We start from the raw sequence: 25,318 nt of genomic DNA, 5'->3' as shown, positions 1-25,318 counted from the left end.
ATTTGCATCAGTAGCTTAAGATACTCTGGGTTTTGTGAGATCACATCTTATTTAAGATAATCTTTGAAAAATTCCCATGCAGTCCTCATTACTTTTTTGATGATCATTTGACTTTACAATGAGATACTCTCATTCTCTGCAAGACTTCAGTATCTCCTTTTATATTAACCATTTACTTCACTTTTGTAGCTTTGTCATCCTGCTTCTCCCCTTTCACTGGACTCAAACATTCTTTAATGTATCATCTCATCCACAGATTCAACTTTTCCTCACTGATTTCCTTATTTTACACTGTATTTCGACCTTGTAATTCCACTAAGAAATTTTGAGTCTCATCAAGGACCTGTTTTCCTGAAAGTCTTTATCCTGCTTCACTTCTCAGCAGCGGCGGATAACAACGACCACACCCTCCCTCTGCTCTCCTAACCCCATTTTATTTCTAAAGGACCTACACAGTCAAATATCATTACTTGATACAGAACCTTTGCAGACAGCTAATCTTGTACATTTTTTTGGACTCTTTTTGGCGTTACTTTGAGCGTATTTTTCTTGTTTAATCACAGGGGGCACCCTTACACTTAGGATGCTGACCAGCATACTTTGTCTTGCTTTTCTTTTATAACATCAAAGTTTTTCACAAGGGCTGGGTTATCAATTGTTTGCCTTTGTTTCCTTTTGAGTAATTTCTTATTCCATAGAGATCTGACTTTATGGAAGTTACCTTCTGAAGTTCCTTTCAGACACATACTTGACTATGTTGTTAGGAAGCTTAAGTAGGCTGGAGCTACCTCTTCTTCCCAATCCAGGTTCTTCACCTCAGCATGTATTCATCAAATGTCTTAACCCAAATCCCCTTAGCTGGCCTGGGGATTCATGACTAAAGAACCTTCTAGAGAAGTCAGGGCTATGGACTGAGTTGGTGGAAAGCTATCTAAGTTTTTGTTTCACATGGGCAGAACTTAAAGTGACAAATAAATAATTTCATGTCATAACTCTAATTCAGTTTTATAGGAACCTACAGAAAATACCTCATTATTTTTTAATAAGCTTAATCAGTTTCAGATATTCTTACAAAGTTTAGTTTTTGATATCTTAAAGATTTCTTTATGACACAGCAGCAGGACAACTCCTAGCACCTTCATTCTTAGACTTCTTAACCACATGGTGTCATGTTACTTGCATGAAAAGTACGCTAATACTAATTTATAAGAAGTCTAGAAAAGAATAATCCTCAATGTTGCTTCAGCCACAAAAAGGATCAGTCAACAGAATGTTCTAGTTCCTCTGATGGGTAGAGCTGTCTAATGAAATTTGCCTGTATATAGCTTTTGTGACTGAAAGAAACTAGTTGGTCAGTGTATCTACCTCATTGCTCCCACTTAGGGTTTACAATGTAGTCTTCTCATCTTAACTCATTGGGAGCCTTGCCTACAAAGGAGGGTGAGAGTGGCATGACATTACTGTTCTGCTTGGTAAACAGTTATATGGTTTCACTACATATCAATAAATTAGAATCCTGAGTTGCACATTATTCTTTTCTGAGATTGAATTGGTAAGTCTTTGAAAGGCTGATTGACTCAAGTGAATGGAAAACAATTAGTTCTGAACTTGCAATGGTAGGACCACTATGTTACTATGTAAGGCCCTGACTCATAAGCCATTTCTCCTCTTTCACTGGCATTTCTTTTCCTTTACAAAACCCAACAAAGAGAAAATTCCATTCCTTTGAGAAAAACATTTTGCATAACGACCTAGGAGTCATTCTCAATGAGGACAATACATTGCAAATTTGTAATTACAAATTACAAGTCATCATTAAAATCACCCATTCTCAAAATCTCACTGAACGGTTTAGATTACAAGAGAAAGTCAGAATTCAAGATCAAATAATTACATGAAGTTTGGGAAATTTTTAAACATCCTGAAAAATATTAGCAGGGACTCAGACATCTGTATGCCAACATTCACAGCAGCATTATTAACAATAGCCAAAAGGGGCTATAACCCAAATGTTCACTGACCGGATAAACAAAAGGTGGTATATATACAATATTGCTTTCTTAGACTATCATAATAGTTTTTATTAAAACCTTACTACATAAATTTTTAATTTATGAATTCAACCAACTTCATCTATAAAGAATTACATGACTACTAGCAAGTAGTAACAATATAAACCTAATAAATATTTTTGTATCAGTGAGATTTTTCATATTATTCAAAACATGCTTATAGTCTACTACTAGTGAAATAAGATTCCTTTTCAGTAAGACAGAAATTAAGAGACTGACTTACCAAGCAGGTACTTGACAAGTTTTTCTGAAGCTGTTCAATTGTGTCTGCTTGCTTTGTGATTGTAACTTTTGACTTGGCATTTTCAACTTGAAGCCTAAAATGTAGATTTTAAAATAATTAGTCTGATCACAAATAAATTTTAAAAATACCATGTAATTTCTGAACAAACGAAGGCATTACATAAATTCTGAAAATTTTAAAAAGAGGAAGATTTGGCAATTGTCCCATTTTTATAGTTGTGTTTTGTGGATAATGTGCAAAATTTAGAGAAAATATGCAAAATTATGCATTTCAAAATAGCCCAAAGCTGGAATTTTTATCCAGCTTAACAATGGTATATTATCCTAACTAATATATTTTTTATACTGCACTGTTTATCTGCTTCATAAATACTTAAGTTATTTTCTGTGATGCTTTAAATTATACTTTTGCAAATGATCTTCCATCTTCTCAGCCTGTCTAAGGGCGTCTGTATGTTGATCCTGTGCTTCTTGCAACTAAAATAAAGAAAAAAAAATACATTTAACTACTGACAATCTAGTATAACGCCATAACCTGCTTTTGTAATTAAAAAATTTTTTTTTATTTGAGAGAGAGAGAGACAGACAGAGCGAGCACGTGCAGGGAAGAGAGCCAGAAGGAGAGAAAATCTTAAGCAGGCTCCAAGCTCAGGGCGAGCCTGATGTGGGACTCGGGTCTCACAACCTTGGGATCATGACTGAGTCGAAATTAAGAGTCAGGACGCTCAACCAACAAAGCTAACCAGGTGCTCCTGTAACTAAAAGCTTATTGGATACAGCCACACTCTCCTCTACATGCTGATTTATGGCTGATTTTATGCCATAACAGCAGAGTTGAGCTGCTACAACAGAGACCTGTGGCCTACAAAGCCTAAAATATTTAAATGGTCTTATAGGAGTTTATCAACCTTGGCTCTACTATAAAAACATACCTTTTTTTTTTAAATGTTTATTTTCTTTTTGAGACAGAGAGAGACAGAGCTTGAGCGGGGCAGGGGCAGAGAGAGAGGGAATCACAGAATCCGAAGCAGGCTCCAGGCTCTGAGCTGTCAGCACAGAGCCCGACGCAGGGCTTGAACCCACAAACTGCAAGATCATGACCTGAGCCGAAGTCGGTCGCTTAACCGACTGAGCCACCCAGGTGCCCCAAAATCATAACATTTTTCATGTTTTTGAATTATATATTTTCAGATAAACATACAAATTGATATACTGGTCAAATGGAGGAGATATGGGAAATAACCATATTGTAAACATTTATATTTTCGTATTCCAAGCACCACATCAACTATAATTTTAAATATTCACAGATGTGAATGACAATGGCTATTCTTGTGATTATAGAACTTAACATGCTGTTTTCAGTGACAAAAAGATATCTCATAGAATAGGTTGAGAAGCAATAACTTCATAGGAGCCAAAATGCCTGGATGTGAATTCCCAATTCTGCTGGTAATTAACTGTATGCCCTTCAGCAAATTACCTAAAATTTCTGTGTCTCAGTTTCTTCATCTATAAAATGAAGATAATAACAGTATCTACTGAGGCACCTGTGTGGCTCACTTGGTTAAGTATCCTGCTCTTGATTTCAGTTCAGGTCATGATCTCAGGGTCATGTGACTGAGCCCCACATCAGGCTCTACAGGGACAGTGAGAAGCCTACTTGATATTCTCTCTCTCTCTCTCTCTCTCTCCCTATCTGCCCTTCTCTGCAATCTCTCTCTCAAAATAAATATAAACTTTAAAAAATGATCTTAAAACAAATAATAATAGAACCCATCTCACTGGGATGTGGGAAGATTAAATTAGGGCATAGACATGAACACCTTAGAAGGGTATGTGACCCAGTGTAAGCTCTAAGTGTTGTCATTAACATTATTACTGTTGCAGTATTTTATGTTCCAGAAATTTGATATTTTGGGCAGATGGCACGCCAATGGGAGTGGTCTCGTATACAAAGTATACCGCAAGGATTCTTCACACCACTGAAAGTGACCACAAATGGGGAGCATGAGGCCCGGAACACCTCCTCAGGACTTCAAACAACTTTCGCCAATACAACTAGCCAACGGTACTTTTTTCCACTTATTATCATTTAACATACTTCTTCTCTATCCTACTCAGTGGACAATGCTCAGGGACTACAGTACTAACAGTACCTCCTGGATTGAATAAAGAAGGATTCACATGAACATCAGAGGCAAGGTCAAGCCACTGACATGGAAATAACGGACTCTTGCTAAATCAACGGTCCTAAACCATTTTATGTTCATACTGTTGATCGTAGCAACTGTTTACGTTAGGCTGCTTCAGCACATACGCTGATGCGGAGAAGATGAAGGCTTTGTGGTAAAGGCATATCAGAAAAGCTGTCCTCAGAGGTTTATAGTTGGTAAAATGCTATAAATCCTATAAATCCCAGTTCTGGCTACATACAGATTTAGACTGCTTTTTCAGAGAGAGAGAGGGAAAAGAAAACCCAAGCATTCGACTGAACACTTCTCCTCTATTTAGATTAAGTACTTTCAATTTTACATATACATATGTGTATATGTACATATATATTTTTTAATGTTTGTTTTTTGAGAGAGAGAGAGAGCGAGAGCACGAGTGGGGGTGAAGCAGAGACAGAGAGGGAGACAAAGGATCCAAAGCACGCTCTGCTGACATCAGAGGGCCCAATGCAGGGCTCAAACTCAAGAACCAGGAGATCATAACCTAAGCTGAAGTCAGACGCTGAACTAACTTGAGCCACCCAGCACCCCTCAATTTTATATTCAATTGCTTAAAATACATTTAGAAGAAAAGCTTTGTTATACCTACATTTCCAAGAAGAAATTATTGATATGGTATAAAGATCTTAAGGTCATCCTAAAAACTGCTAAGGTAGTTTCATTTTATACAAGGATAAGTACCAGATGTATCAAATAAAATTCCCCTTTAAATAAATTTATACTTAAAATTACCTTTCATGAGAAAAACAAAAACAACGTAAAAGAAGGGACTGATTTGTTCTGCACAGACCAGGTGACAAGTGTCAGTGGGAGTTACCACAGTCAGAGAAAGTTCATGGAGAATGAGACTGGGAGCCAGGTCTGAATAGACATGTAGCTGTCGGTAAGAGGAACAGAAACTAAAAAGACAGTAAGGACAGCATGTAAAAGGCTGAGTGATGGTGAAATCAACTTGATTAACTCAGATTAAAAATCTGATGGTAGGGAAATAAAAACAGATGTCCGCACAACAACTAAATGAATGTTCATACACAGCATTATTAATAGACAAAAAGAGGAAACAACACAGGGGTGCCTGGGTGGCTCAGTAAGCTAAGCGTCCGACTTCGGCTCCGGTCATGATCTCGTGGTTCGTGGGTTCCAACCCTGCGCTGGGCTTTGTGCTGAGAGCCAGCTCAGAGCCTGAAGCCTGCTTTTGACTCTGTGTTTCCCTCTCTCTCTCTGACCCTCCCTTGCTAACGCTGCCTCTCTCTCTCTCTCAGAAATAAATAAAACATTAAAAAATAAAAAAAAAAAAGACAAAATAACACAAAGGTCCATCAACTGATGAATGAACAAGGGCCTTAGCGCACAATGGAGTACTGTTTGACGATACAAAGAAATGAAGCACTGATCGGAGCTATCACCAACACAATCCTGAAAACATTCAGTGAAGCTAGTCACAAAGGACCAAACATTGTGGGACTCCACTGATAGGAAATATTCAGAAGAGGCAACTGCACAGAGACAGAGACAGTAGTGGACTGGAGGTTGCCTGCAGCTGGGGCAACGAGTCGGGGTTTCCTTTCAGGGTGATGGAAACATTCTACACGATGGCAGTGATGCTGGCATGAGTAGTCAAGAGACACTGAACTGTACGTGTCAAATGGGTGAAATTTATGCCATGTTGTATTATACCTCAATAAAACCCTAAAAAAATCCAACAGCAGGACATAGATACTTTTCTTAATTCTCTCTTTTGGGTATATATACTATACATGATCTGAATATTTCTGTGCTTTTACAATATATCTAAAAGGAAAAGAAAATGAAAGAAATGCCCAAGTTCAAATGGTTTGTAATCTTTCTGTACAAGTCATCTTGAATCAATACAGATTCTGCATAAAAGTGAAGATGAGAAAAAAGAAAATTTTCTGATACATTCCATTAAACATTATCTTCTGATTTTATCTGAGCTTGCCTCATCATGGGAATGGGGATCTCATTAAAAAACATTGTTTAGTAGGGGAAAATGTCTCTTGGGGGCACCTGGGTGGATAAGTCAGTTAAGCGCCCAATTTGTGATTTTAGCTCAGGTCATGATCTCATGCTTCATGAGACAGAACCCCACACTGGGCTCTGCACTGATAGCATGGAGGCTGCTTGGGATTCTCTCCCTCCTCTCTCTGCTCCTCCCCTCTTAACAGGCACACACGTGCGCTCTCTCTCCTCTCTCTGACCCTCCCCTATTAACATGCATACACATGCACTCTTGCTCTTTCAAATAAACTTAAAAAAATTAAAATTAAAAAAAGAAAAAGAAGTGTCTCAATTTCTGTGAGAAAGGATACAAAAGGCCTTAACATCCCTAAGAGTAAATATTATAAGAAAAAATGTATAATACTAAAGTAGAATGAAAGTCAGAGTTTAAGAAATAAAAACATCGTAAAGATACTAACATTATAAATTAATTATAATGAAACATAAAGAAAGTGGTCCATATGGGGAAAAACTGAGAGCTTTCCCCCTGAGATCAGGAACACGACAGGGATGTCCACTCTCACCACTGTTGTTTAACATAGTGCTGGAAGTCCTAGCATCAGCCATCAGACACCAAAAGGAAATCAAAGGCATCAGAATTGGCAAAGAGGAAGTCAAACTTTCACTCTTCGCAGATGACATGATACTCTACATAGAAAACCCGACAGACTCCACCAGAAGCCTACTAGAACTGATCCAAGAATTCAGCCAAGTTGCAGGGTACAAAATCAACGTACAGAAATCGGTTGCATTTTTATACACCAATAATGAAGCAACAGAAAGAGAAATCAAGAAACTGATCCCATTCACAATTGCACAAAAAACCATAAAATACCTCGGAATAAACCTAACCAAGGATACAAGAGATCTGTATGATGAAAACTATAGAAAACTTATGAAGGAAATTGAAGAAGACACAAAGAAATGGAAAAACATTCCATGCTCATGGATAGGAAGAATAAATATAGTTAAGATGTCATTACTACCTAAAGCACTCTACACATTCAATGCAATTCCAATCAAAATTGCACCAGCATACTTCTCAAAACTAGAACAAACTATCCAAAAATTTGTATGGAACCACAAAAGACCCCGAATAGCCAAAGTAATACTGAAAAATAAAACCAAAACGGGAGGTATCACCATCCCAGACTTCAGCCTCTACTACAAAGCTGTCATCCTCAAGACAGTATGGTATTGGCACAAAAACAGACACATAGACCAATGGAACAGAATTGAGAACTCAGAAGTGGACCCAAAAGTATACAGCCAACTGATCTTTGACAAAGCAGGAAAGAATATCCAATGGAAAAAAGACAGCCTTTTTAACAGATGGTGTTGGGAGAACTGGACAGCAACATGCAGAAGAATGAAACTAGATCATTTTCTCACACCATGCACAAAAATCAACTCAAAATGGATAAAGGACCTGAACGTGAGACAGGAAACTATCAACACCCTAGAGGAGAAAGCAGGAAACAACCTCCTTGACCTCCACCGCAGCAACTTCTTACTTGACACATCCCCAAAAGCAAGGGAATCAAGAGCAAAAATAAACTGTTGGGACCTCATCAAGATTAAAAGCTTCTGCACAGCCAAGGAAACAACCCAGAAAATTAATAGGCAACCAACGGAATGGGAAAAGATAGTTGCAAATGACATATCAGATAAAGGGTTAATATCCAGAATCTATAAGGAACTCACCAAACTACACGCCCGAAAAACAAACAACCCAGTGAAGAAATGGGCAGAAGACATGAACAGACACTTCTCCAAAGAGGACATCCAGATGGCCAACAGACACATGAAACGATGCTCAGCATCCCTCCTCATCAGGGAAATACAAATCAAAACCACACTGAGATACCACCTCACGCCAGTCAGAGTGGCTAAAATGAGCAAATCAGAGAACTCTAGATGCTGGCGAGGATGTGGAGAAACGGGCACCCTCCTACACTGTTGGTGGGAATGTAAACTGGTACAGCCCCTCTGGAAAACAGTGTGGAGGTTCCTCAGGAAACTAACAATAGAACTCCCTTATGACCCAGCAATAGCACTGCTAGGAATTTACCCAAGGGATACAGAAATGCTGAGGCATAGGAGCACATGTACCCCAATGTTCATAGCAGCACTCTCCACAATAGCTAAAACATGGAAAGAGCCTAAGTGTCCATCAACAGATGAATGGATCAAGAAGATGTGGTTTATCTATACCATGGAATACTACATGGCAATGAGAAACAATGAAATCTGGCCATGTGTAGCAACATGGATGGACCTTGAGGGTGTTATGCTGAGCGAAATAAGTCAGGCAGAGAAGGACAAATACCATATGTTTGCACGTATAGGAGGATTAGGAGGAACTTGACGGAGGACCAAGGGGGAGAAGAAGGGCGGAAATGGTGGGGGAAAGGGAGAGAGGCAAACCATGAGAGACTCTTGAATGCTGACAAAAACTGAGGACTGATGGATGTGGGGGGGAGGGGGGGATGGGCATGAAGGAGGGCACTTTGGGGATGAGCACTGAGTGTTATGTAGAAACTAATTTGACAATAAACTATTTGTAAAAAAAAAAAAAAAAAAAAAAAAAAAAGAAAGTGGTCCATGAAAATCAGTATCCTAAGACACTTTATATTATTTAACCAACTATAAATTAACTGTTGATGGGTTACATTTAATACATACCTGACTTTCAAATTGACCTAATTTCTTCTTTAGATCCTGTCTCTCATCTTCTAAACTAAGACGATAACATGATATAACTTCCAGTGAAGCCTCTGACATAGATTTTTTTTTCAGACTATCAGCCAGTTCTTCTTGAAGTTGTCTCACAGCTACCTGAGAAGACATTTCTGTTACTGATTTTATAAATCATCTTATTATTAAATTACATTAATAATACACAACTCTTACACAGGTACTTTAAGAAATATCGCCATATACATTAATTTACCCTCTTTTCCTAACATGTACACATTCCTGTTTACTGAACTCAGTGAAAGACACAAAAGGTGGTATCTTCCTGTCTAGTCAGTATGAGGTCCCGTGGGTAACGAATCCAGCCCCACTATCCATGCTGCATTCATGGATGTACCAAGCTTCATAACCTACAGAAGTCTCAAAAAGAAATGGGGATGTAGTTGGGAGTAGCAGTGGTAGATTCCTAATGATGAAATGATTTCCCTCTTTTTTTTTATTAAAGGCTTAAATTACATACAGAGTTCCTCACATATTCAATCTTCTGCTCCAATCCTTTCTCATAGATTCCTATCTCGAGGAACAAAAGTGAAGTCGTTCCAATGGGCTTCATGGCCCCACATTACCTGGCTTCCACCTCCCTCCCTGACCTCAGCGCCTACAGCTCTCTCCCCTCCTCCCTCCATTCCTGCTCCACAAGAATCCTGCAACCCTTCCTTAGTCTGACCGTGGAGATCCAATGCCAAATTACGAAATCAAAGAGAGATACAATTCTCTTGGTGCAGGACAAACTGAGGCCCAAATGATAGTAATTGAGCTTCGAAATGAACAAATTCTTTGTAAACATGTTTAAACGAAGTTATCAATAGCATTGGGAAGACTAATCAAACAGAGCTTTGCTAAAACTCACCACAGTTGTCTCAAATTATGATTTAATGAAAAGCAGATCCCTTTAAATATATGAGATTGTACAAATACATGATTTGAGACTAAAAGACCAAATTTATGTGAATGAAAATAAAGTCATACCAATTTAAAATGTATAAAAAGCTACCAAAGGAATAGTATTACCAGAGAGAGCATGTACATTTCATCTGGGAAATCTGGAGTCTGCTGTCCAGTTAACCCACTTAATTGAATCACAGTTTCAAAATGCTCATTTTACATTTGAGCATTTTCATTTACTAGTTCACGACAGTAATAAAATATGATGGTAAAGATTAAAATTATTATCGTAGGGGTGCCTGGGTGGCTTCGTTGGTTAAGCCACCAACTTTTAAAAAAAATTTTTTTTTATGTTTATTTATTTCTGAGAGAGAGAGAGACAGCATGAGCAGGGGAGGGTCCGAGAGAGAGGGAGACACAGAATCTGAAACAGACTCCAGGCTCTGAGCTGGCTGTCAGCACAAAGCCCAATGCAGGGTTCAGACCCACGAACCGTGAGATCATGACCTGAGCTGAAGTCAGACGCTTAGCCAACTGAGCCACCCAGGTGCCCATAAGCCACCAACTCTTGATTTCGGCTCACCTCATGAATCTCACAGATCATGAGTTTGAGCCCTGCGTAGGGCTCCGCGCTGGCAGTGCAGAGCATGCTTGGGATTCTCTCTCTCTGCCCCTCCCCAGATCATGTTCTCTGTCTCTGTCTCTCTCTGTCTCTAAAAATAAACTTAAAAAATTTATTACTGTAGCAGTATAAGAGTATTATCTGTAACAATTTATAACTTAATGTCTTAAAGTTTATTAGATGATACAGTATCATTACTCAAATTAAGGGACCTTGATCTAATTTTTATTTGCTGCATACAAGTTATGCTTTTTTGTTGATTTATAGTCTTTTTTTTAATTCCACTAGATTGTTCAGACCTGGCAGAGGTGATGGTTGGGAGATACTGTTGCAGCAAGATGGTGGAGAAACAAGGAGTTTTGTACTTCCCACCTGCATCTCTCAAAGAAGGGCTGAAGCCAAAGGATTCTGAACCGTAAGAGTCTAAGAGGAAAAAAGACGGAATCCACTAAGAAGACTACCTCATAGGGCTTTTGGAGAGAGATCCTATGTCTAACTGTGGAGCTTTCTTTGTGCTTCGTGCCCCAGTCCCAGAAATTCCATCTGGGATAGACGGTACACAAGAGATTGCAATCCCAGTCAGATTCAGGAGGAACTATTCGCCTACAAGATCTCCCGGGCTATACGGTGGGGAGTCCCAAATGTCACTATGAGTAGGGAAATAAAATAACCAAAGTCCCAACAAGAAAGACCAAGGGACACCATCAAAAGAACACTTCCTGAATGGACAGGCCCTGAACAGTCTATGAGCTTCCTTTAATATAGCAGTACTTACAGGTGCAGAGCACATAACAAGCTTTTAAAACTTACTAGAGATAGAAAGCTAGCCCAAATGACAAAGTAGAAGAACTCTCCTCTAAAGAAATCCCAGGAAGAAGTGACAGCTAAAGAATTGGTCAAAACAGATATAAGCAACATAACTGACCAAGAATTTAGAACAATAGTCATAAAATTAGTCTCTGGGCTTGAAAAAGGCATGGAAGACACCAGAGACAGTACTGCTACAAAGAATATGAATGAATCTTAAAAGTAGTTGTGATGAAATAAAAAATGCTACAAACAAGGAGTGTATTAAAATGGAGGCAGCCACTGCATGGATTGAAGAGGCAGAGAGGAGAATAGGTGAATTAGAAGACACAGTGATAGAAAAAGAGGAAGCCGAGAAAAAGAGAGATAAACGGATCCAGGAGCACGAAAGGAGAATTCGAGTCCTGAGTGATACAGTCAAAGGGAGCAATATCCGTATCATAGGAATTCCAGAAGTAGAAGAGAGAGAAAGGGGCTGAAGGGATACTTGAACAAATTATAGCTGAGAACTTCCCCACCAGGGGAAGGAAACAGACATTGAAGAGGCAAGACCCAAGAGGCACAGAGAACTTCCCTCAGACGTAACTTGAATCAATCTTCTGCACGAAATATCATAGTGAAACTGGCAAAATATAAGGATAAAGAGAGAATTCTGACAGCAAGGGATAAAAGGGCCCTAACATACAAAGGGAGATAAAAGAGCAGTTGCAGACCTATCTACTGAAACTTGGCAGGGCAGAAAGGAATGCCAGGAAATCTTCAATGTGATGAACAGAAAAAAACATGCAGCCAAGAATTAATTATCCAGCAAGCCTGCCATTCAGAATAGAAGGACAGATAAAGGTTTTTCTCAAGCAAAAATTGAAGGAATTCATCACCACTAAAGAAGCCCTAGAAGAAACCCTGAGGGGGACTCTATGAGGGAAATGTTGCAAGGAACGCAAGGTACCAGAGACGCCACCACAGGCATGAATCCTACAGACAACACAATGACTCTAAACCCATATTTTTCAATAACACTGAGTGTAAATTGACTAAATGCTCCAATCAAAAGACAAAGGGTATAAGAGTGGATAAAAAAACAAGATCCATCTATTTGCTGTCTACAAGAGACTCATTTTAGACCTGAGGACACCTTCAGATTGAAAGAGAGGATATGGAGAAATATCTCTCACGCTACTGGAAGTCAAAAGAAAGCTGGAGTAGCCATACTTATAACGGACAAACTGCACTTTAAATGTAAGGCAGTAACAAGAGATGAAGAAGGGCATTACATAATAATTACAGGGTCTATCCATCTGGAAGAGCTAACAATTATAAATGTCTATGCACCGAATTCAGCAACACCCAAATACATAAAACAATCACAAACATAAACAATCTTATGGATAAGAATGTGTTAATAGCAGGGGACTTTAATACTCCACTTACAGCAATGGATGGATCAACTAGACAGAAAATCATTAAAGAAACAATGGACCTGAATGACATATTCAATCAGACGGATCTGACACATACATATTTTTTTATTCTACTCGATTCAAAATTCAGCCATAATCAAAGACTACCTGAATTTTCTTTCTGGAAAACTGAAAAATACTTATCTTTCTACATACTTACTTCTCTTTCTGCTTTCTCATTTTCATACTGATGTATTCTTTCTTTTAAATGAGTACATTCATCAATTAACTCTTTATTTCTTTCTTCCAGCATAAGACCTTGTTTTTCACTCTCACCTTGAAGTTTTTTTATGATAGCCTGAAAGTGGTCTTCGATAATAATTACTCGCTTTTCTTTATCTTCGGCTTTGTTATAAGCATCATCTAATTGCTGTCGAAGCAACATATTTTCACTTTGTAGTTGAGATAATCTCTCCTCTAAGGATTCTTGCTTTCCAATGTATTTATTCACTTTACTTTGCTCGTTCTGATACATGTGTTCAATTTCCTTCTTCTGACACTCTATTTGACTTAGGTCTCTTTGCACACGTTCTAAAGCTAAAGTCTTTTCTCTGAGAGCCTCTTTTGTGTGATGGAACTCAATTTCTAGGCTGTTGAATTTAGTTTCAACTTGAGCAAGTTGCTGAGAAAGAATTTCATTGTTATCTTTTAGACTAGACATATCAAAATTCATCTTGGCCTGTAAACAAAACTTCTCATCTCTTGCTCTCTGGAAATCAAGTTCTAGGTCCCTTCTTGATGTTTTACTCTGATCATGATCGGGTATAGCAGTAGCCAGTCTAGCATGGTATGATTCAAGTTCTTCTTCCAGTCTCTCTTTATTTTGTTTTTCATTCTCCAACTGAGACTTTAGCATTTGAATCTCAGCTGTCAGAACATTAAGCTGCCCATTATATTGGAATATTGTTTTGGGTAATGTTTCCTCATTCTGTTTTATGGTCTTCTGAAGACTGTCATTCTTTTCTTTTAATGTTTCAATGTCACCACAATATTTCTTTTCTTTTCCCTGGTTCTGATTTTTTATGGTGTCTATTTCCATTCTTAGCATGGCAATTTCATCCTGCAACATGTGGTTTGTATGCAACAGATCTTGTTTTTCTTCATGACTATCAGGAACCTAAGTAAAACAAAGGAGTTTTTCAGATAGCACTTAATAAAATGACATGATCATCATTTTCTCTGAAATTCAAGTATAACCTATGTTTATATAATGAAAAGGTTGCAGGAGGCACCAAGGTGGCTCAGTTGGTTAAGTGTCTGACTCTTGATTTTGGCTCAGGGCATGATCTCAGATTCTGTGGGTTCAAGTTCCACATCAGGCTCTGTGCTGACGGTATGGAGCCTGCTTAGGTTTCTCTCTCTCCCTCTCTCTGCCCCTCCCCTGCTGGCACTCTTACTCTCAAAAGTAAATAAACATGAAGAAGGGAAGAAAGAAAGTAAGGAAAGAAGGAAGGAAGAAAGATAGATTGCAGTAAGTGAATATCCAAATGGAAAAAACATAATGTTTGGCCCAAATCTCAAACTTTATAAAAACAAAAGTTACCAAAAGTTCAAAATGTTAACTGACGATAATGGATGCATGAAAATAACAAATAATTCATGAGAAAAATTTTAACAATCTCAGAACTGGAAAGGCCTTTCTCTGATTTACAACAAACCAGAGGCCTGCAATAAAAGACTAATAAATCTGACTACATTTAGCAATTGAGTTCACACTCTGATATCTAACACAGCTACCCCACGGTAAAATCCTTTACTCTGCATATACTTGGACAGATTACATTTCCTAATTTTTTTTCCTGAGAATATTTCATATATACTTACTTTTCTAACATTTCTATAGTCAGTTATAAGAACTACATCTACTGATAACTGAAAAATCTAGGCACATACTAGAAACACTTCTATATACATCATGAACTCATTTGGTTATCACAATTCTAGAATGGAGAGATTAGAAATGTGAGCTGCACGACTTTCCCCCAGTCTCCTCACTCCACAACGAGCTCTCTTGCACCAACCAGTGCTACTTCTCTAGTGTAAATACATAAATACAAAAGAAGTCTTATATTTCAAAATACTGAGAGGAAATAAGGTGAAATTTATACATCTCAGAAAATCATGAGATTATTTACTGCTGCAATAACTTTTATTTCCTCTTCATGCTTAACGTAGTAATAAATATAAAATAGGGGAAATAAATGGAACTATTTTAGTAGGAATAAAACACCTATATATAAATTATCATTAAGTATCTATTATAGCATACCATTGTTTTCAAAAGTTCCTTGTAATGAAATAGGTTACTGCTTGAAGCAAACTGTGACTTTTCTCAAAAGTAGGAGACTTGATACCCAAAAGAGGATCTCTGAACTGGCTACACTTGTCCTTCTGTCCATTAGTGGAAGTGTTAAACTAACCTATTAATACATCAAGGCAGTGAAGTAACTGTTCTAAAGCAAAACATGTGTTTTTGAGATTATGGAAAGTTCATCATTGCCTACAGAAAATAATAAAAGCATCTCTTTGGATGAGGACATTATGAATGTCACTATTTGCTGCAGACACATGCATTTCATTAAGAATAGTATTTTATCCAATGAAGCAAAAATGCCACCGTCCCCCATGTCCCTCCCAAAAAATATATGTGCTTTTCAAATCCTCTATACTTTCCATGGTGTATGGGGTTGGCTTTGTTTTTTTTTGTTTTTTTTTTTTTTAATATATACATACATGGAGAAAAAAGGAATAAAATTTAAAAAATATACCTGTGTATTTCAAAGTAAATAAAGAAAATACCTCAAATGCATTTTCTTCCTAGCCATTTCTATCTCTATTTGTTTGCAAAGGTAATTATTTAGAATTCCACCTTGTAATACTCTGGCATTCTGTTCTACAGAAAGTGGCCACTGAGTGGCCACTTTGTTCTTCTACAACCTAGACACACATTTCCTTATGATTCTGGGTATCATACCATTAAAATTAAGTCAAAAGCTGAAGACGGGAACCTTAAAAAACTGTTCAAAGGAACATAACCTCATGTTTTAATTTATTTTAAACCTAAATAACATACATTGAATCAAAGGGATACTATAAAATATATGCATAATATACCATATAATAATGATGGAGATATACAATTTTTATCAAAAACTTATTTACCTTATTCAAATGATTTTTTACAGCCTTCAATTCCATGTGTAGTGTTCTAACAGTGGCTTCAAGTTGTAGTTTCATTTCAACTTCCTGAGTATACTGCTCTTGTGTTCTTCGTAACTCCTCCCTAATTTTTTCATATAACTTCTCTGCATGTCTTCTTTTTTCTTCTTCTTGCTTTAAAGTTAATCTGCAATTAAATGTGTTTCTTTTAAAATTTGTTTTGTTAGAAATAAAAAGTTCAGTTGATAAGCTATTTCCACATTACTTCTTATCCAAATGAAATTTCTATGTTCTCCAATTTTTTCCTTTCAAGGTCTCATGTTTTTATTTTCTCACTTCAACCTCTTCCAAAGGATAGACACAGTTGAAAAGAAACCATGAGAAAGTACTATGCAACTTAAGTTAGTTGCAGTCAGTAATAACTCTAGTAGACGTTTTAGGAAATGAATTTTGAAATTATTCAGGAAAGGTAGATTTGAAAATTATCCTTTTCCCCACAGGTATAAATATTCCTCCACAGGACACATAGTTCCTAATTACAAAGAGAAGTCATTGTTTATAAACAAACTTACAAATTCACTAGAAATAAAATGTCAACTTCACAAGCCATTACAAGTACCTCCAAAAACGATTTGCGGTGTAAGACAGCATCTGCAGATGTTGTTTACACAGCAGCGTACACGTGCAGATGACTGTCATCCAAGACTGGGCCAGCGGGTCTACTATCTGTTGCCCTATATTTTCTGTTTCTTCTTCCACAACACTTGCCACTTACCTTGTTCATTGTTATTTATTGAATGAAGCATTTAAACATCCCTTTTAGGACAACACAGGATCCAGATTAATTGAGGAAACAATAAAGAACAGTATGTGTTTTCAGTATAAACTTTTGAATTAATTTTACCTACGTATGACAGAGATGTTGAAAAAACTTATCAGGTATCCCTTTCCATATTCCTTTTTGAATGTTCATTCATTTTTGAGAGATGAAGAGAGAACACATGCACACAAAGGAGGGATGGGGCAGACAGTGAGGGAGTCAGAAAATCTGAACTGAGCTCCAAACTGGCAGCAGAGAGCCCGAGTTGGGGCTCAAACTCACTAAACCTAAGCTCATGACCCGAGCCAAACTCAGACGCTTGACTGACTGAGCCACTCAAGCACCCCCATTTTACTTCTTTTTTAATGGAGAGAGAGCTGGCACAAGTGCGCAAGTGTGGAGAGAGAGAAAGAGAGAATCCCACGAGAGGCAGAGAGAGAGAGAGAGAGAGGGAGGGAGAGAGAGAGAAAGAGAAAAGTGGGGCTCACGCTCACCCAAAGGAGGGCTCGAGTCCACCCAAAGCTGGGCTCAAACTCATGAGATCATGATCTGAGCCGAAGTCAGATGCTTGACCAACTGAGCAAACCAGGCGCCCCCCACTTTACTTTTTCATCCTTGCATGTGTTAAGAATGAAACTGACTGGATTTTTGAGAATTTTTCTGTCGAGCAAAATGGCCATTTTATATTCCGTTGGTGGGCATATATATTAATTTAAACTTTCCTGAGAACAATTTAAAAATATGGATCAAAGGCCTTCTTTAAAAATATTTATACTTTACCCAAATCAAACTATATTGAAGAATTTATTGCAAGTAAGTAATGTAGAAACAGATTTATATAAAAGACATTCCTTATAGAATTAATTAAAATACTGAAAAATGAAAAACAAGAAAATTCAATCTGTTAAATGATGAGGTTTCCATTTGGCAGACTTTTATAATGCCATTTAAATTATGATTTGGAATATTCATTAAATGATTACAAGTATTCATTCTTACAAACTTGCTGTATTATTTCCAAGAATCTCACACTTCACAACACAAAAGAAGTTTTCTCTCCAATAAAATCCCAGAAATTAGCAATTACAACATTTCCACTAACATCTATAGTAAAAAAGTAAACAGTTTAAATATTTCTTTAAAACCAAGATGCTGTATATACCTCAGTGTGCAGAGTTCACGATCCCATTTCACTTTTTGACACTCTAACTGCGATTTCATTTCTTTTGTTTCTGATAGCTCCTTTCGTAGTGCATTACCTTTTTTTTCCATTTTTTTAATTTTTCCCATAAGTCGTTTACAGTGACTTTTTTTAACTTTTATTAATCTTTCATACGAAAGAACTGCATTCTGGATTTTCAATAAGGCAACAGAATCTGTATCAGAAAAGAAACAAAAACAAAAATAAGGTATATGAGTACTTTTTAAATCTACAGAACTATGCATTTTCAGTTCACTCATTCACACTATTAATAAATATATAAGACATTACACTAAGCTCTACAGATACAACAGATAAGACCTCTGGCTACTGTTTAGCTTAAAGTCTAGTGAAGGACAGAGACAACTAAAATGATCATCATAAATTCAGAGAGTTGCCATGAGAAAACAGAGTTCTGTGATCATCACTTGATCTAGATTGGGCCCAAGGAAGATTTCCCTGAGGAAGAGAGAACTATACTGAGGAATGAAGGATAAGCAGGAAGCAATTATACAAGGGAGGAAGAAGATCACTCTAGACAGTCTAGACCATGTGCCAAAGTTTCGCTGTCATCTGCTTCTGGCCAAGATGGAGAGACACGTACTGATTTATCTTCCTACCTGAAGCAAGCAAAAACAAAACAGACAAAGTTCATTTTCAAATGATTTTCAAGACTCGGGACTTCAGGCAAGCAAGTTAGCCGAACACCTGCCCAAGCTCGCTGCCTTGAGAGAATTTTCAGGCCACGACACAGGAGAAAAAAAGTAAATAGACTCCACCATATTCCTTGCACTGAGAGGATGGGACTGAGAGTCTGGTGAATTCAAGGCAGATAGAGATGGCAGGTCAGACATACAGGAGAGGAGAAAGCAGAACACAAAAAGAAGCCTGGAGATCTGTAGAGGGCCCCCCTTGGGTATTCAGCAGAGTCACACCCGATGCAAACATGGAAGGAAGTCACCTGTGACCAAGAGAGAAAAGACAAGTGAAAAGAGGACAGGAAACACCACCTGGTGCTCACACAGCATGAGGGATAGTATCTATTCACATGAACTAAGATGGAAAAACTCATAATTGGCTTTGGGCTGACCACTACTCTGGATTCATGGAAGAATTCATAAGAGCAAGACTGAAGGATCAAACTGTTGGTAAGTAACTTCACTATATCTCTAAACAAAGCAGGAAAAGAGAAGAGGAGGCCACAAGCTATTTCTTAAAATCCAAATAGGACTCACAGAGATGTAAATTATGTTAGACATGATAAATACAATGGATAGAAATAAACACATAGTAGACATCATATCGCCAGTGATAAGACTGAAGTTTAACATTGGAAAACTGTGAGACAACTTCATGTGGGAAACACACAGTTGCCCAAAGAGGCAGGGGAAAGGGACAGGAAAACAAATACTTGAGAGAAAAAATGGCCAAAATTGTTCTAAACTTAATGAAAACTGGACAGCCAGAGGAGGGCAAGATGACGGAGAAGTAGGGAGCTCTATACATTTCACTCACCCCCATATCCCACACAGAGGAGGCCGGAAGCCATGGGAACCCTTACAGAACCCAGGAGTTTGGGAGGAAAAGGAGACAGCGTCCGCTGAGAAAACTTCTAGTGTGACTGCGAACGGGGGAAGATAAAATCAGGCCGAGACCAGAGACACAGAGGGAGGGGGGAATCCCCCTCTGCAGGGAGCCGAAGTGAGTCTAGGGGGGAAAAAGAGTGGCCAAAACTGCTCAAGACACTGCCCCTGTCACTGAGGAAGAGAAAAACCTCCACTTGGGACACAGAGGGATCCAGTTTCCTGCCCTCCTCCTGACCTAGGCGGGACGCACTTGTCCCAGGCGACCCCGGGGGAAACTGCTCCCTGCTCGTCAGCTTGACCTGGAGGGGACGTGTGGCGGCTGCACCTTTGTGCTTCTGGCTCGGCTGGATCCCTGGGGGGGAGGCAAAAGGCTTAAAACTTCTGAGAAAGAGATTTGCCTGTGAGTTTATATTTTGGGTAACGGGACACAGACAGACCCGGTTCCCAGCTGACCCTAGGCGGGACCCACTCGTCCTAGGCAACCCCCGGATGAAACTGCTCCTTGCTCGCCAGCCCGACCTGGAGGAGACGGGAGCAGCAGCTTCTGGCTCGATCCCCAGGGGGAAGGAGAGAGGCTTGAAACTGCCCTGAGGGGCTCACCTGTGAGTTTATATTTCTGGCAATTTCAATGGAGCACGTGGACTGAGATCTGGAAACGAGGCCTGGCCTGGGATATAGAGCACGGCCCACCTGGGCTACGCCCCCGGCACAGGGAGTTTACACACCCAAAAAAAGTGAGCTGCAACGCTTGGTTCAAGAAGGGACTGGGGCACTGCCACTCTTCTCCCCACAACCACCAAGGCAGGGCTCCCGTGGGATGCACTGGACCAAACCATGCGCATCCCCGCTAGAGAGCTGCCCTCTTCTTTATTTTTTTATTTTGATTTTGTTTACCGGAGCAGGGGCAAAACCAACATGGATGCACTGCCCTGATTAATTCTGGTCACTGGCTTGCTTAAACAGTCACATTTAATCCATTCTCTAGATATAAATTCTACACCTACCTACCTTTTCATCTCTTTCTCTCTGGAGTAATCAGACTATATAGTTTCTCTGGATAGCATCATCGTCATTTCTTTCGCCTCTTCTCCAACCATATTCCACTCTTTCGCTCTTTGAAAAAAGCCTCTTACTCTTTCTGCCTGCTCATTTCATTTCCAATTTCTCTTTATCCCCGCCTGTCATTTCTCTCTTTCTCAATGCTCTTCCACCTGCACTGCATACACCTGGCTATTTATTTGTAGCTGGGAAATCTGGTTATATGCTTTAGACTGTTCTTTGTCTATTGGGTTTCTTCTTTTTTCCTTTACTTCTTTTTTTCTTTTTTATGTATTTTTATCTCTAATTACCCGCCTTCCCTCCTTCCTCTTTTCTCTTTCGTTTTCCCTTTCGGTTTGTGTGTTTGTTGGATTTGTCTGTGTGTTTGTTTGCCTTTGTTCCCTGTGTGTTCGTCTGTTTTCTTTTCCAGGGCTACCTCAAGACACAAGCCAAAGTACACATGGTGGAGAGTCCCAAATACCACTATGAGTAGGAAATTAAAATAACCCAACAAGAGAGAGCAAGAGATACCATTCAAAGAACACTTTATGAACAGACAAGCCCTGGACAGTCAAAGAGCCTTCTTTGGTACAGCAGCGCTCAGGTACAGGAGCAGAATGCATAAAAAGCTTTTAAAACTAACAAGAGATAGAAAGCTAACCAAAATGACGAAACGAAAGAGTTCTCCTCCAAAGAAATTCCAGGAAGAATTGACATCTAAAGAACTGCTCAAAACAGAAATAAGCAAAATAACTGAACAAAAATTTAGAACAATAATCATAAAATTGATCGCTGGGCTTGAAAAAAGCATGGAGGACATCAGAGAAACTATGGCTACAAACACTACGGAGCTTAAAAATAGTTATGATGAATTCAAAATGCGATAAATGAGATACATAATAAACCGGGTCTGTCTAGGCGTACAATGCATGGACTGAAGAGGCAGAAAGGAGAATAAGTGATTTGGAAGACACAATTATAGAAAAAGAGGACACTGAGAAAAAGAGAGATAAACTGATCTAGGAACATGAAAGAAGAGTTCAGAGCTCAGCGATACTATCAAACGGAACAATATCCGTATCATAGGAATCCTAGAAGAGGAAAAGAGAGGGAAAGGTGCTGAAGGAGTCCTGGGACAAATTATAGAAGAGAACTTCCCCAACCTGGGGAGGGAAGTAGATGTTGAAATTCAAAAGTAACAGTCTGAGGAACTCCCCTCAGACGTAACTTGAATCGATCTTCTGCACGACATATCATAGTGAAAATGGCAAAATATAAAGACAAAGAGAATTTTGAAAGCAGCTAGGGAGAAAAGGGGCCTAACATACAAAGGGAAACCTATCAGAGTGGTGACAAACCTATCTACTGAAACGTGGCAGGCCAGAAAGGAATGGCAGGCGATCTACAATGTGATGAACAGAAAAAAAAAAGCAGCCAAGAATCCTCTATCCAGCAAGCCTTTCATTCAGAATAGAAGGAGAGATAAAAGTCTTTCCAAGTAAACAAAAACTGAAAGAATTCATCACCACTAAACCAGCCCTACAAGAAATCCTGAGGGGGACTTTCTGAGGGAAATGTTGCAAGGAACACAAGATACCAGAGACACCACCACAAGCATGAATCCCACAAAGGACACGATGACTCTAAACTCTATATTTCAATAATAACACTGAATGTAAATGGACTGAATGCCCCAATCAAAAAACACAGGGTAGCAGAATGGATAAAAAAACAAAATCCAGCTCTTTGCTTTCTACAAGAAATTCATTTCAGACTGGAGGCACCTTCAGACCGAAAGTAAGGGGATGGAGAAATGTCTAGTATGCTACTGGAAGTCAAAAAAAAGCTGGAGTAGCTACACTTATATCAGACAAACTGGACTTTAAAGTAAAGACAGTAACAAGGGATAAAGAAAGGCATTATATAATAATTCAAGGGTCTATCCATCAGGAAGAGCTAAAATTATAAATGTCTACGCACCAAATATGGGAGCACCTAAATACATAAAACAATCACAACAGAAACACTCTTATCGATAAGAAAGTGCTAATAGCAGGGGACTTTAATACTCCAGTTACAGCAATGGACAGATCAACTAGACAGAAAATCAATAAAGACACAATGGACTTAAATGACACATTGGACCAGATGGATTTGACAGATAGATTTAGAACTCTACATCCTGAGGCTATGGAACTCACTTTCTTCTCAAGTGCTCATGGCACATTATCAAGATAGATCACACGCTGGGACATAAAGCAGCCCTCAATAAATATAAAAGAATTGAGATCATAACATGCAAACTTTCAGACCACAATGTTATGAAACTCGAAATCAATCACAGGAAGAAGTCTGGAAAACCTCCAAAACTATGGAGGTTCAAGAACACCCTACTAAAGAACAAATGGGCCAATCAGGCAATTAGAGAAGAAATTTAAAAATATATGGAAACAAATGAAAGTGAGAATACACCAATGCAAACTCTAAGGGATGTGGCAAAAGCTGTCCTAAGAGGAAAGTACATTGCACTCCAGGCCTAATTCAAGAAATTAGAAAAAGCACAAGTGCAAAATCTAACAGTGCACCTAAAGAAACTAGAGGGAGAGCAACAAGAGCACCCCAAGCCCAGGAGAAGAAGAGAAATAATAAAAATCACAACAGAAATAAACAATATAGAAACCAAAGAAACAGCTGAAGAGATCAATGAAACCAAGAGTTGGTTTTTTGAAAAAGTAAACAAAACTGACAAACCTCTAGGCCGGCTTCTCAAAAAGAAAAGAGAGAGCACCCAAATAGACAAAATCATGAATGAAAATGGGCTGATTACCACCAACCCCTCAGAAATACAAGCAATTACCAGGGAATACTATGAAAAACTATATGCCAACAAACTGGACAACTTAGAAGAAATGGACAAATTTCTAAACACACACACACTACCAAAATTCACATGAAGAGATAGAAAACATGAACAGACCCATAACAAGTGATGAAATCAAATCAGTTATCAAAATTCTCTCAACAACGGGTGCCTAGGTGGCTCCGTCGGTTAAGCGTCCGACTTCGGCTAAGGTCATGATCTCGTGGTTTGTGGGTTCGAGCCCCGCATCAGGCTCTGTGCTGACAGCTAGCTTGGAGCCTGGAGCCTGTTTCAGATTCTGTGTCTCCTCTCTCTCTGACTCTCTGCTCATGCTGTCTCTGTCTCAGAAGTAAATTAAAAAAAAAAAAATCTCCCAACAAATAAGAGCCCTGGGACAGATGGCTTCCCTGAGGAATTCTACCAGACATTTAAAACAGAATTAATACCCATTCTTCTCAAACTATTCCAAAAAATAGAAATCGAAGGAAAACTCCCAGACTCGTTTTATGAAGCCAGCATCACTTTGATTCCCAAGCCAGACAGAGACCCAGCAAAAAAGAACTACAGGCCAATATTCTTGATGAATACAGATGCAAAAATCCTCAACAAGATACTTGCAAATCGAATTCAACAGCACATAAAAAGAATTACCCACCAAGATCAAGTGGGATTCATTCCTGGGTTACAGGGCTGGTTCAATATTCGCAAATCAATCAATGGGATACATCACATCAACAAAAGAAAAGGTAAAAACCATATGATCCTGTCAATAGATGCAGAAAAAGCATTTGACCAAATACAGCACTGCTTCTTAATAAAGACCCTCGAGAAAGTCAGGATAGAAGGAACTTACTTAAACATCATCAAAGCCATCTATGAGAAGCCCTCAGCTAACATCATCCTCAACGGGGGAAAACTGAGAGCTTTCCCCCTGAGATCAGGAACACGACAGGGATGTCCACTCTCACCACTGTTGTTTAACATAGTGCTGGAAGTCCTAGCATCAGCCATCAGACAACAAAAGGAAATCAAAGGCATCAGAATTGGCAAAGAGGAAGTCGAACTTTCCCTCTTCGCAGACGACATGGTACTCTACATAGAAAACCCGAGAGACTCCACCAGAAGCCTACTAGAACTGATCCAAGAATTCAGCCAAGTTGCAGGGTTCAAAATCAACGTACAGAAATCGGTTGCATTTTTATACACCAACAATGAAGCAACAGAAAGAGAAATCAAGAAACTGATCCCATTCACAATTGCGCAAAAAACCGTAAAATACCTAGGAATAAACCTAACCAAGAATACAAGAGATCTTTATGATGAAAACTATAAAAAACATAGGAAGGAAATTGAAGAAGACACAAAGAAATGGAAAAACATTCCAAGCTCGTGGATTGGAAGAATAAATATAGTTAAAATGTCATTCCTACCCAAAGCAATCTACACATTCAATGCAATCCCAATCAAAATTGCACCAGCATTCTTCTCAAAACTAGAACAAACGATCCTAAAATTTGTAAGGAACCACAAAAGACCCCAAATAGCCAATGTAATA

General features: G+C 38.7%; 1 protein-coding gene across 10 annotated transcripts in view; it reads right to left on the bottom strand.

Moving 5' to 3' along the window:
• ANKRD26 (ankyrin repeat domain 26) overlaps positions 1 to 25,318 on the bottom strand; it is a 121,381-nt gene that overhangs the window by 23,328 nt on the left and 72,735 nt on the right. For all 10 annotated transcript variants that reach the window (XM_039220490.1, XM_039220493.1, XM_039220492.1 and 7 more), the window contains 6 exons: positions 18,241 to 18,454; positions 16,262 to 16,445; positions 13,260 to 14,216; positions 9,254 to 9,406; positions 2,722 to 2,792; positions 2,296 to 2,389 (listed from right to left, as the gene is read on the bottom strand). In XM_039220490.1, coding sequence (XP_039076421.1) covers positions 2,296 to 2,389; positions 2,722 to 2,792; positions 9,254 to 9,406; positions 13,260 to 14,216; positions 16,262 to 16,445; positions 18,241 to 18,454 — 1,673 coding nt within the window. The remainder of the gene's footprint in view (positions 1 to 2,295; positions 2,390 to 2,721; positions 2,793 to 9,253; positions 9,407 to 13,259; positions 14,217 to 16,261; positions 16,446 to 18,240; positions 18,455 to 25,318) is intronic.

The sequence above is a fragment of the Hyaena hyaena genome, unplaced genomic scaffold (genome assembly GCF_003009895.1).
Source record: "Hyaena hyaena isolate Hyena2069 unplaced genomic scaffold, ASM300989v1 scaffold_896, whole genome shotgun sequence".
Lineage (NCBI taxonomy): Eukaryota > Metazoa > Chordata > Mammalia > Carnivora > Hyaenidae > Hyaena > Hyaena hyaena.
Note: the sequence above shows the minus strand (reverse complement) of the source record. Positions and strands in the feature narration are given on the sequence as shown.